At 43.0% G+C, this 12,848-nt stretch overlaps 1 protein-coding gene across 1 annotated transcript; it reads right to left on the reverse strand.

Moving 5' to 3' along the window:
* Positions 1–10,533: 10,533 nt before the first annotated feature.
* Positions 10,534–11,744, reverse strand: LOC115538240 (protein S100-P). The gene is made up of 2 exons (XM_030349908.1): positions 11,405–11,744; positions 10,534–10,789 (listed from the first exon to the last, which is right to left on the reverse strand). Exons 1-2 carry the CDS (start codon positions 11,546–11,548, stop codon positions 10,661–10,663), a joined length of 273 nt encoding a protein of 90 aa, XP_030205768.1. The 5' UTR covers positions 11,549–11,744; the 3' UTR covers positions 10,534–10,660.
* Between the last annotated feature and the right edge of the window lie 1,104 nt (positions 11,745–12,848).

Genomic DNA, 12,848 nt, shown 5'->3' on the forward strand with positions numbered 1-12,848 from the left:
TGAACGACATATCCGAGATTTGGAGTTCTAGCCCTTAGAGAAAAATTTTTTCCCAAATGGAGTGTCATTTGGACAAAGCCCCTCAGAAGTGTAGCCTGCAAGACCTAATGGTTCAGAATGTGGTGGAAAAACAGTTTTTGAGATAGGAAGGTCCTACCGCCCTGAAATTGTAATACCTTATTCTAGGGCCTAACAGGGACCTCCACACCGAAACTTGGCCCGGTCGGACCCCGAGGGCAGGAAGGGGGGGCCTGCCCTCGGGGTCTGACCGGGCCAAGTTTCGGGCAGGAAGGGCCCCCCCTTCCTGCCCTCGGGGTCCGACCGGGCCAAGTTTCGGTGTGGAGGTCCCTGTTAGGCCCTAGAATAAGGTATTAAAATTTCAGGGCGGTAGGACCTTCCTATCTCAAAAACTGTTTTTCCACCACATTCTGAACCATTAGGTCTTGCAGGCTACACTTCTGAGGGGCTTTGTCCAAATGACACTCCATTTGGGAAAACTTTTTTTCTCTAAGGGCTAGAACTCCAAATCTCGGATATGTCGTTCACGGGGCCCCGGGAAATGTGTGTAAACATTTTAGCATCCCTAGCTATCTCGAAAAGGTCGGCAAAGGGGCGTGACCTCCAACAGTACAGTAAATGTATATAAGACAGAGGTTAGTTTCTAGTCCCCATTTTTTGTGGGATGGAGCCGGCACCACGCCGCTTATGAGATAACAAAAAGTTAATGTGTGTTTCTCTCATAACTTTTTGTCATTATTAAAGAGAGGCCTGATTCTCAGATATGCATGTTGGATGGCTAGGGTGTAGGTCTGGGAAGAACTTCAGGCCAAAATCTTGCAAGCGAGCCGCTGGGTGAGTTGCAACGAGATGGAGCACTTGCTGAGTCATTTCCTGTATGGAGCCACAGGTTGAAGCGTATGCATCCTTTGAGACCCCCTTTGATATATAAGAGACGCTTTACAGCTTACTTAAATGTTGTCGACTCAGTCACCTATTGCATCACTTCCTTTAGGGCTTCGGCCTCCTAATTGATCATTAGGCTATAATTGAATGCCCTCTTTCATATATATGATACCTCCACCACTGGGACGTGGCAACAATTCTCCAAATCCATATGGGGAGGGGGGGATGCTTGTGGACAGTAGGGGTTTACGCCTAGACATAAATAGGAAGTAAAATCAGGAGAAGGAATAACCTCTCACAAATATTTATTTAATAAATTGTTTCAAATAACCCTCCCTCGTTAAATCAATGAGTTTGGTGTTTTGCTTTCAGAAATTAGTTATAGAAGAAGTCTAAACTGCAGAAAATAAACACATCCAAGCTGCCTTTTAAGGATACCTTGGAATATATGTCTATTTTTCAACCATCGGACCCTAGTTTACGACAAAAACAACCCAATTGACGGCAGCTCCTTTGCCGCGTGGTTTTTAGAGCCACGAGTATTAGAGGGGGCGGTCGATAGCAACCACCATAGCAACCATGACGGTCAAGTGACTGGATTCAGCCCCGTTGAAAAAAATAGAATACCTCCCTACACACTCAGTAGTAGATTAATGATATTTAAATTATTATGACCATGAAGTCTTTATTTGCATGGGTTTACATTTCGTTGTGTAGCATGGAAAAATCGGAGAAACACTCCCATTCAGAATGCATTGGTTTACACTTTGTTCTTTGGAGCACGGTTATTTTTAAGGGAACCGAGGGCGACGCTCACTTCCGGGTTTGCCAACATACGTCATCCCTCTCCACAACTCTATACTGTAAAAACACATGTTCAAGTTGAATGATAATGCATGAATTTATTCTTTATTCTGCCATAGTAACAAGGTAAATAAATGGCAAAAATAGGCTGAGAACGAATTCGTATTTACGATATTGTAGCGACCCTGGGACAGTTAAATAGTTTAGTGTAGTTAAGCTATTTACAGCTTTGTTTATACGGGGCTGAGGGGAGGCTGGAGGAGCTTAAAAACAAAACAAATCAATCGCATCAACGTGTCTTTCCTTTAGCGACACAAGAGGCCAATAGTGTGTTATGTGTTGCATTGTATTTCGTTGTCCGTTATGCCAGTTGTTCTGTGTGCATGTATTGTAATGTTCTTCTTGTCAATCAGTGTGGGGCATGGACATGGGGGCGAATCATTAGGTCAGCTGGGGGAGGGCCTTGGAATAACACGAGGGTGGGGGCCTGCACGTGAGTGAGACCGTGTTGGGGGTTGCCGGGGTAACCGGGGTTTGTTTTGGGTGGGATTTCTGCCGTTGGTTACGGGTTTCAGTGACCTGGTTTTGGTCCATTAAAAGTTCCTTCAATTACTAATGACTCGACATCGTTATGTCACCGGCGAGCTCATTACAATATGTTCAATAAAACGTAATCACGGACAAAATACGTTTTTTAGACAAACGTAATTGAGAATGCCGAATAGTTCTCTGGGAACGTAATTTTGATGAGAAAGGGTTGCCCGCACAAGTAGAGGGCCTCGTTCGCTCGTTTTGGATAAATTCCAATGGGTCGTAATCTGTGGCGGAACAAACCACCTACGTGGTCGTATTTCCGAGAGGACAGGCTGATACTGGGCATTGATTGGTTTGTAGGTGGGCGTGAGTCTGACGTCACCGTTCACCGGTATAGCCTTCATGAATTAATGAAGAAACGTGTGAACATAATTTCCTGCAGCTCAGTTCAGGCAGCCGCCCAGACAACGCACACTTCCCGCTTTGACCACAGCTATAGCCCTAGATAAAGAAATCAACAAAGCAACCCCCGCTCCTACAGTTACCCCGTCAGCAGCTAATTTATCCTCTTGTGACATGTTGATATAACGTTGGACTATTAACATTACAATCAAACGTACGCTTCCCCGAGAGGTAGACCTATGCCTATATGCTGACAATAATGTGTTATCGAAATTTAACGTAGCCTATTAAGGATACGTTTCAATTAAATGTAGCCTATGTAATCCAAGAGGTAGCTTAAATAAAGAACAACAAAAATGTTGAGAACGAACCTATTTGCAATATGTTCAATAAGACGTAATCAGGGACAAAATAACGTTCAATGAAACGTTTCCCGAAAGGGAAATATGCCTTAATGACAATAATGTGCTACACGTTGACATTTAACATATTTGGGATACGTTTCAACCAAACATAATCCTAGAGGTAATGAATGGCAAAAAATAGGTTGACAACGAACGTATTTGCGATATGTTCAATAACACGTATCCACAGCCAAGATACGTTTTTCAGACAAAATACGTTAAATGAAACGTTCCCTGAAAGGGAGATACCTATGCCTTAATGACAATAATGTGCTATACGTTGACATTTAACCTATCTGGGATACGTTTCAACCAAACATAATCCTAGAGGTTAATAAATGGCAAAACAATAGGCTGACAACGAACGTATTTGCGATATGTTCAATAAAACGTATTCACGGCCAAGATACATTTTTCAGACAAAATACGTTAAATGAAACGTTCCCTGAAAGGAAGATATGCCTTAATGACAATAATGTGCTATACGTTGACATTTAACCTATCTGGGATACGTTTCAACCAAACATAATCCTAGAGGTTAATAAATGGCCAAAAATAGGCTGAGGACGAACGTATTTGCAATACGTTCAATAAAACGTAATCGCGGAAAAAATACGTTTTATGACAAACGTAATTGAGAATGCCGAATAGTTCTCTGGGAACGTAATTTTGACGAGACAGGGTTGCAAACAAAACAGTTTCAGTCATTTATTCTCTAAAATTTGCTTCGACGGTATAGGCGTGAGGTTAAGCTATTTGATGGCGGATTTTATAATAAATAAATAAATATAATATTCCGCCCGGCAAAACCGAAATCGCACATATAATTCAACATCATCATAATAAAGAAATGGATCGATACGGTCACGGACAATCCGTTCCCGGCGCAAACCGCGTTGAAACTCCTCTTCCCATTGCTCAAAACGATTAGCCGTCTCTACCCTGCGTTAGTGTTGAAATCTTTTTATGTTTTTTTCTTTTAACGGTTCTTTATCGTTAGTATGGAACTTACACCAGCTAGAGGGGAGGTGTAAAAGATAAGTTGTAACTTAGTGTTACGTTGAAACTATCTGCTTGGTGCAACTGCTATTTTTTTAGTAGAGTGTAAAGTCGAACGTTTGGGTGATTTACGTTCAACGTAGCCTAAGTGGGACCTTACGTTCTGCTGGTGCAACCAGCTGCAGACCATTATTAGTTGGACCATCTAGCGCCATCCTGGGTACTTTGCGGTAGTGATATTAGATGGGGTGCAGTTATTAGTGCACACCTAGATGATTGGTGGGAGGTGGGATAAGCCGGCAAACTGCAGGGACGCCGGAAGTCAGTCCGAGTGGGGGGTGCTGAGAGAGTCTATATAATGACGTCATAATAAATGCTGCGCAACATCCAATGTTTACAGAGACGTTAGCAAGTAAACAATATGGAAATTAGAGTCAACTCGGCTGATACTGTGCTGAATTGCACACACTAACAACTTGCCGACAAGCTGTTGCGGTCCGGGATTATACACAGCGTTATAACAAGGATTCAGGAGGTTATTTCTAAAGGTTTACAAAGGAAAGTGACAGTAAACGAAAGCCTTCATCTTCATCCAGACTTACGAGTTGTCTGATATGAGGAAGGTGACGATTTCTCCGTCAAGTGAACCGTCCGTCCGTCTTTGCTCTTTTTTTGCCAACCAGTTTACGTGCGGGATTCCAGAATCAAAACGATAACATTCAACGTGTCTATTAATATGGCCAGCAACATTTTACACCAGTTTTAGAATGTTTTGCACTACAACAGATGTTGAACACCAACATGCTTATGTCAAATCAGCATTGTAGGCCTACCATATTGAGCTATGGATAGGTTACATACGGAATGCAGGGAATTGGATGTCCGGCTGGTGTTTTGATCGCAAAGTTTTGCCTTCTTGGTGCCAAAAAAATTGGAAAATACATATTTTCTGCGACACATTGCACTTTTAACAAGCTTGACTTTCGAATTTTCCCGTCGCGCACACAGCATTGTTCTGCGTTGTGCGTCACAACGTCAGCCTACACAGACAATGTCCTAAATAAAATGAAATGCTAATATGATAAATATAACAAAAAGGTTGGATGTCAATAATTTCATGAATAATCATGTTGTATGATACAATTCTACAAAGAAAAAAAAAAGTATTGATTCGTTCAGAAAACGTTCTCACTTGCAGTTACAGCCAGGGACCGCCAGGGGGGTGCTGCAGCACCCTAAGCACCCCCACTTCCCGCGTCCCTGGCAAACTGCAACAATTATTTTCACCTCTGTATTGCAGTTCAATTATTTTGAGCTGCAGGTTTTGGGAGTATTTGCCCCTATTCGTGTGAATTCAAGCAGCGCCTTCATTTCTGGTGGGACCGCAATTTAAATCAGTTTGTGCGACTAGTTCCGGGTAATTTGGGAAAATCTTAACTGTGAAATGCTTCAGGTGATGACGTGACGACTACATTTATTGCTCTCCCAGGGATTTGTTGAATAACCACTTTCATTTGATGCGTTGATATTTCACACTTGTGAAATAGTGTCATTTCCACACACATTACTACCTATAAATGTTTTTAAACGGCCAAATATGCCGGTTTTATGCAAGCCTTTTTCCCGGCATGGTCCACACGTTTACACTGACTGAGGTAATATACCTCAGTCAGTATATATACCTCCTGTAGGCTCGAGAACAAAACCCAAACGTTTCTAAGAGAAAGTACCAGAGGAACTTTCTTTACAAGGCTTTTTTCTTTCTTTCTTTCTTTTTTTGACAAGGCGTGTGCCTTTGATACTGTGTGTGTGTGTGTGTGTGTGTGTGTGTGTGTGTGTGTGTGTGTGTGTGTGTGTGTGTGTGTGTGTGTGTGTGTGTGTGTGTGTGTGTGTGTGTGTGAGTCCAGCTGTACTGATCCGTGTCTCTGTCCGTGTGTGTCTTTGTGTGTGTGTGTGTGTGTGAGTGCACATGTCTACAAGTGTGTGACCAAAGAGCATCGGAAGGAGATACAGAGCACTCTCGCGTGTGTATTTGTGTGTGTGTGAGTGTGTGTGCACGTTTGCAAACAGAGCTAGCTACCCTGTGGTTACGTCACAGCCAGGCCTCTGTCCTGGATCAGGAAGGAATGTCGCCCTGTTCCTGATTACATCATCCAGTCTGGATGTCGTTCTTAGCTACAGTTGCCACGAGAAAAGATTGCAGGTTGACGGTGAGCTGGTTCACCAGGTTACTTAAGGCTCCGAGGCTCAAACGTCTCTTGTACTTTTCCTTAATTTTACCTTACAACTGCACTAAACACTCTCAGGGGCTTTGATCTATGAGTTAGCAACAACGTTTTCAATTAGCCTGAGGCGGTAATCGGTTTAAAGGAATGCAGTACATTCAGAAGCTCTGGGGAAGCCTTTGCCAGTTAATAAATATTCAGATGAAATGTAAATGTTCAATGATAAATTGTAAACACACAGCTTTTATTTATTGTCTGGTAACATCGGCTAGAAAGGGGTTGTTGTCTTTGCTTTCAGACCAAAGGATACTTTATCTGTCATGTTGATAAGGAATAGAAAACACACACCGACACACACACACACAATAACATACAGGAATGGACACACACACACACACACGTACGTTTGCAAACATACATACACAAATACATATACATACACACACACACACACACACACACACAGACACACTCACACACACACACACACACACACACACACACACACACACACACACACACACACACACACACACACACACACACAGGCACTCACACTGTGATCACAAGAGAAGTGCATCAGTATGCTGATGCCGGATGTTTTGCAAAGAGGTGGAATCCGGTTTGAGAGGTTAAATATGTAAGTGTTCACGTATATATATATATATGTTTATGTATATATGTTATTCTGATATATGGGCATTCGTAGTGCCAATGAATATTTCATCTCACTCTTAGTGTTCCTGTGTCCTTAATAACCTTGAAAAGGTCTCCCATCACGCACCCTTTCAGTGCTCTAAATCTATTTATAGAAACACATTCATTCGTCTATCCGCCTTTACACGAAGATTCACCGAAGACTCCTGGATGAGAGAGAGAGAGAGAGAGAGAGAGAGAGAGAGAGAGAGAGAGAGAGAGAGAGAGAGAGAGAGAGAGAGAGAGAGACAGAGAGACAGAGAGACAGACAAACAGACAGACAGACAGACAGACAGACAGACAGACAGACAGACAGACAGACAGACAGACAGACGGACAACAGGTCCTTCTTGGTCAACTGGTTTAACAAATTCCCCATTACCTGCGTCAGAGGATTGCTCATTTTGCATTGCAAATGATACCGGCATCCTCCTCAGCTGTTTTGGGAAGCAAAACAATGTCAGGATAGATGCAGTTGAGGGGGAGAAAAAATGTCATGACTCACACACACTCGTAATGCCTTCTTCGTGAGGACCTTGCACCGTGAGGATTGGCCCTCCATGCATAGTCTAGGACTCCAACGCTGTCCTTTTTACATTGTGCCCTGTGTTTTCTTATGAGGTAACCGGTATGATGAGAGGGTTTTAAGGACCATCCCCTGGGGGCTCTCAGGGCTGAACGCTAAAGGCGCCACGACAGACGCCGAAGGTGTGGCGTTGTAGCTTGATGGATTTCGCGCGGCATAGATCTGCGGCTTACATGTTTATCTCCAAATCAGCAGAATGATGTATGGTGATAACAAATAGCATATCCATCACGTCTAACCGTCTACAGTCTGCTTCACTGAAGAAGATGATTCCCTTGGAGCGATAGAGAGATCCACAGGGCGGTGGGTGTTCTATCCCTGAGACGTCGGGTCAAAAGACCCAATACACTTTAGTGTTTCATCACATTGATAGTCACGGGACCCTGGTGTAGAAGATGCATGACGAATCAGCTTGCTGCATGATAGCCAAATGTATTCTTCCTGTATTTTTTTTTACTGCCACTTTATAACACAGTTAACCTGTCATAAACAAATGTGTGTTTATTGGTGTGCGTGCATACGTGCAAAAGTGTTGGTTTGCAATCATAAGATAGCTGGATGGATAATAACTTGGTCGAGTTACAAAGGAAGAGTGTGTGTGTGTGTGTCTCTGTGTTTGTGTATTTGTGAGTGTGGGTAGGCAGGTGTGTATGGGAATGTATGTCTCTGTGCATGCATGATGTGTGTGTGCCTTTGGCACACATTCCTTAACGTATTAATGCACTTGGCACACATCCTTACATAAGTCCAATCCGACCCAGGCTAGTGATCCACTGCCGGGACTTCTTTCCTCCCAGCTGGATCCACACCAATGTCCTCAAAGGACCTCAATATGGATTCACGAACCATTGTCCGTATTTCTTTATTTGGAAAATCTATTCAATTGAATGCAGGTTAACCTTATCATTTATGTTCTATTTTATAAACTTACTATCGTACTATTAGTTTAAGATAAGATAAGATATACTTTATTCATCCAAGCAGAGCTCTTATCAATGCTTAAATTCGGTTTTTTTACTCTCAATTTTGCTTTCACTTTTGTTCTTGCTGTGGAGACGACCCTTGCCCGGTCGGTTTCATTGACGTTATACTGCACATCTGATTGTAATAAAACGCAAGCCATCGTTCACAGGTTAAGCATCTGACCGGATGTGACAGTCAATAGTTGAGTTCAGACATTGTATCGCATGCAACACTATTTAATGCCCCTGTTTATTGTGGTCGTGGATGAGATTATATGAATGGGGACAATGTGCATAGGGCATAGTGTGTGTGTGTGTGTGTGTGTGTGTGTGTGTGTGTGTGTGTGTGTGTGTGTGTGTGTGTGTGTGTGTGTGTGTGTGTGTGTGTGTGTGTGTGTGTGTGCGTGCGTCTGTGGGTGTTTATGGGTGTGTTTGATGTGTAGGTTTGTGAGGGTGAGAGGAACATATTACCTTGTGTGTGATAGTGTGTTTGCTTGTGTTGGTTTGCTTACTGTGTGTGTGTGTGTGTGTGTGTGTGTGTGTGTGTGTGTGTGTGTGTGTGTGTGTGTGTGTGTGTGTGTGTGTGTGTGTGTGTGTGTGTGTGTGTGCGTCTGTGGGTGTTTATGGGTGTGTTTGATATGTAGGTTTGTGAGGGTGAGAGGAACATATTACCTTGTGTGTGATAGTGTGTTTGCTTGTGTTGGTTTGCTTACTGTGTGTGTGTGTGTGTGTGTGTGTGTGTGTGTGTGTGTGTGTGTGTGTGTGTGTGTGTGTGTGTGTGTGTGTGTGTGTGTGTGTGTGTGTGTGTGTGTGTGTGTGTTTGTGTGTGCGTGTTTGTGTGTGTGTGTGTGTGTGTGTGTGTGGTTTGCGTATGTGTGTTTCTCTGTTGGACTCTTTTTGTGTATGAATAAAGGGGAGCGTTGGAAGGAGAGAGGGTGTGGGGAGGATATTGTGCCACCACCTGCTCTGCCTCTGCCTCCCCCACCCCCTTCCTACATCACCTCAATGTGACCAGACACATTGTCATGTTCTAATGGCATACCCCAGTCGACTCCACTAGTGTCTTTCAAAATTTGTAACTATCAAAGCCAGTTAACTGCAAAGTTAACTTTCTTTTTTTTCTTTTTTTCTATAATATCCCACATTTTACTTTTTGTATATTGAGTACTTGTTTAATACCTGATGTATATATATTTTGTGTTTAACATTTTGACTACTTTATTGTTCACCTGCTTTGGCAATCTAAATGTTTATTTCTTATGCCAATAAAGCCTTATTGAATTAAAGAGAGAGAGAGAGAGAGAGAGAGAGAGAGAGAGAGAGAGAGAGAGAGAGAGAGAGAGAGAGAGAGAGAGAGAGAGAGAGAGAGAGAGATAGCGAGGGCAAGAGCGAGAGCGAGGGCGAGAGAGCGAGAGCGAGAGAGAGAGCGAGAGAGAGAGAGAGAGAGCGCTGTCAGACTGGGAGTGCATTTGTCCGCCACACAGGGGCAGTAGAGAATTTCTGTCTCCCCGAACCATTTTATTCTTGAAGAGCGAAGATAACACTGAGTTAGTCTGGTTAAAAGTTTTAAGGCAGTCACGACCCGACTACCTTACCTTAAAGAGGTTTTAACTATAGCTGAAATTAATTAAAATAAAAGTGTAACCTAAAGTGACCGATGAACCTTTTGGCTCACAAATGAAAGTTATCCTCAGATTAAAAGTCTGTTTGCTTAATAAAGGCGTAGCTTCTTTCATTATAAAAACTATATAACCACTCCTTAATTGGCAAAGCTGAGTTTAACATGGACGATGTTCAACTGTATGACCTCATAACAACCACCTATCAAGCAATTATGGACCACGGTGAAACAAAGGACAGAACATCTTAAGTTAATTGACCTTTTATTTATTTATGTGCATGTGCGCGCATGCGTGCGTGTGTGTGCATGTGTGTGCGTGTGCGTGTGCGTGTGTGTGTGTGTGGTCCCAACCTAAAATGCAATATTTTGAGTAACTTTTAATTTGTAGGATATAAGGCTTTCCAGAAAAAGAAAAAAAAACACTAGCAAAGACAATTGCCAAACATTGTATTCAAACTATTTTAACATAAAAATAAGAATGATGCCTTGATGGACTTTTCAGCAACGACATGTTCTCCCCCTTCTCAGCGGCCCCCGGAGGCATTGACCACAGCCGTGATCAGGACCACGAACTCGTCGAAGTCCACCTCGCAGTCCTCGTTGTGGTCCAGCGCCTTCATCAGCTTGTCCACTGCTTCCGGGTCTTTGGCATTCTGGGAGGAGGTGTTCAACGACACATTTTTAGAAAGTGTCACCGACGGCAAAGTCAAAACTTCCAACTTCTCTCTCTTCTTCCGACTCCCATTTTTATTTCCGTCCATCCCATCACTTGTAAAGTGCCTGGGGATATTGGAAAGGTGCTTTATGCATCAGGCAGCTTTGTATTTTTTATTATTTAAATGAATCGTCGTCTTCAGCCATGTAGCGCAGAACAAAGTAGGTAGCAGACATGGAACGCAGTTGGCTGCGGCAAATCCACAGTTTGTACATTTAACACTTGGGCCTATTTTATAATAAATTGCATTTTTCTTTCTTTTTGTGAGACACATTAAAACTACACATATTTAGTGACTAGTCGGACAAACATAAATGATTAGCCTACGTAATTTTCGGTTGGATCAGGCGCGAACCAAAAATAACGTCATCCCAGCCCTTGGCAAGATTCAAACGGCAACTATTAACGCCATGGGCCGTCAATGGGAAGCCCGTGAGCTACACGGATGGCACCTCACAGCAAATTTTTTATCCTCAAAACTAGCTTTAAAATAAAAAACAAAGAGCAACAAGTAGAGGGGAAGAGAGGGGAAAAGCCGAAGAAATAGGCCTACCTCAAGCAGTCCCGGGAACAGCTCATGCAGCAAGGCCTTCAGCTCTCCCTTGTTCATGCTGTTCTTTTTGCCGCTTTTGCCGGCGTGCTTGAGGAACAGCTCCTTGAGGCCTTTTGGGGCTAAGTCGAAGTTGGATGAGCTCATGATGGACGACAGGTACGTGGACGAAGAGACTTCGGAGAAGCAGAGCAGAGGACGACGTCCGTGGCAGTGAGACAAAGTCGGCCGACCTCCAGCCTTTTATAGCAACGGCCCCTCGCTCCCCAAAACCAACAGGTTGGTAAACGAGTTTTTTCCCCGCCTTCTATAACAACGGCTTTCCGCTCCCCAAAACAAACAGGTTGTTAAATCAGTTGAGTTTTTTTCATAAGGCTGCGATTGTTCCCCAGACGTGGTCAAAGCCCATGTCCATGGGTCTGGTGATGCCCGGGTGTTTACTTTGTGGGAGGCTCAGGGGCTTTTCTCCCTAGCGGACCACGCCTAATGTACACACTGATATCAATTATGCCTTTTAATTTTGTTTTGTTGCGTTGGTGTTTGCTCAAGAGCGGCGCGCCATGGTGTACAGCCACAGACACAGAGTCTTATGGGAGCTCATATGAATGCGACATCTCTCACTGGTGGTGTTTTAATACTACATAATGCTATAGGCTAATTATTGTTGTGTCCTTGTTTGTTCTGAGGTAACAGAAATATGAATCATAATTTTTCTTCTTCCTCTTCACGTACTACCCTTATCTTATCCACTCTTTAGTCATTTAGTAGATTGCTTTATGCAAAGTGACTTAGTGTGATAATGATTCAGACAAGGATCATGAAGGAGCAGGCAGGGGTTAGGGGGCATCTTGCTTCAGGAAGCTTACATGTTAGGCTGCAGACATTTGGGTGTCTGCAGGCAATCGGCTGGGAGTCAAGCACCCTAGCAAAGAGTAGAATATCTTGCTCCTGATACAGCGAACTGAACTTAACTAAACTGAAGTATAGTATTGTTTATAAACGATGACATCATCATCTGGCTGATTTCCCACAACGTTAAGCCCAAAGTTCAACTGCCATAATGAGCTGTTGTCTTGTGTGTCCGGGTCTTTTCGATCTTCTGATGTGTTTTTTCTTTCACAGATATACATGTTTGACCTCTAATACCATGGCTTTAAACCCACACTGAAAAATATTCATTTTAGTCGTCTTTCTTTCACTGCATTTTGTTCCTCAAAATAAAGTCAGTGGAAATCAACTTATGTCTCGCAATATTGAATTAGGGAGGGTCAAAACGCTGTTGATCCAACCGTGGGTGTTTTTTATCCTTTAAACAGTCACTAATTAATTTAATGGAACAAACGCGTTTGACTTGTTGTCTGTGAGAACCAACTCAACCAGCTCCTGAACCACAGGTTACACCAAACAGCAAGGTGTGAAAGCACACACCCAAACACCTACGTCTGAA

This window comes from Gadus morhua, unplaced genomic scaffold (genome assembly GCF_902167405.1).
Source record: "Gadus morhua unplaced genomic scaffold, gadMor3.0, whole genome shotgun sequence".
Lineage (NCBI taxonomy): Eukaryota > Metazoa > Chordata > Actinopteri > Gadiformes > Gadidae > Gadus > Gadus morhua.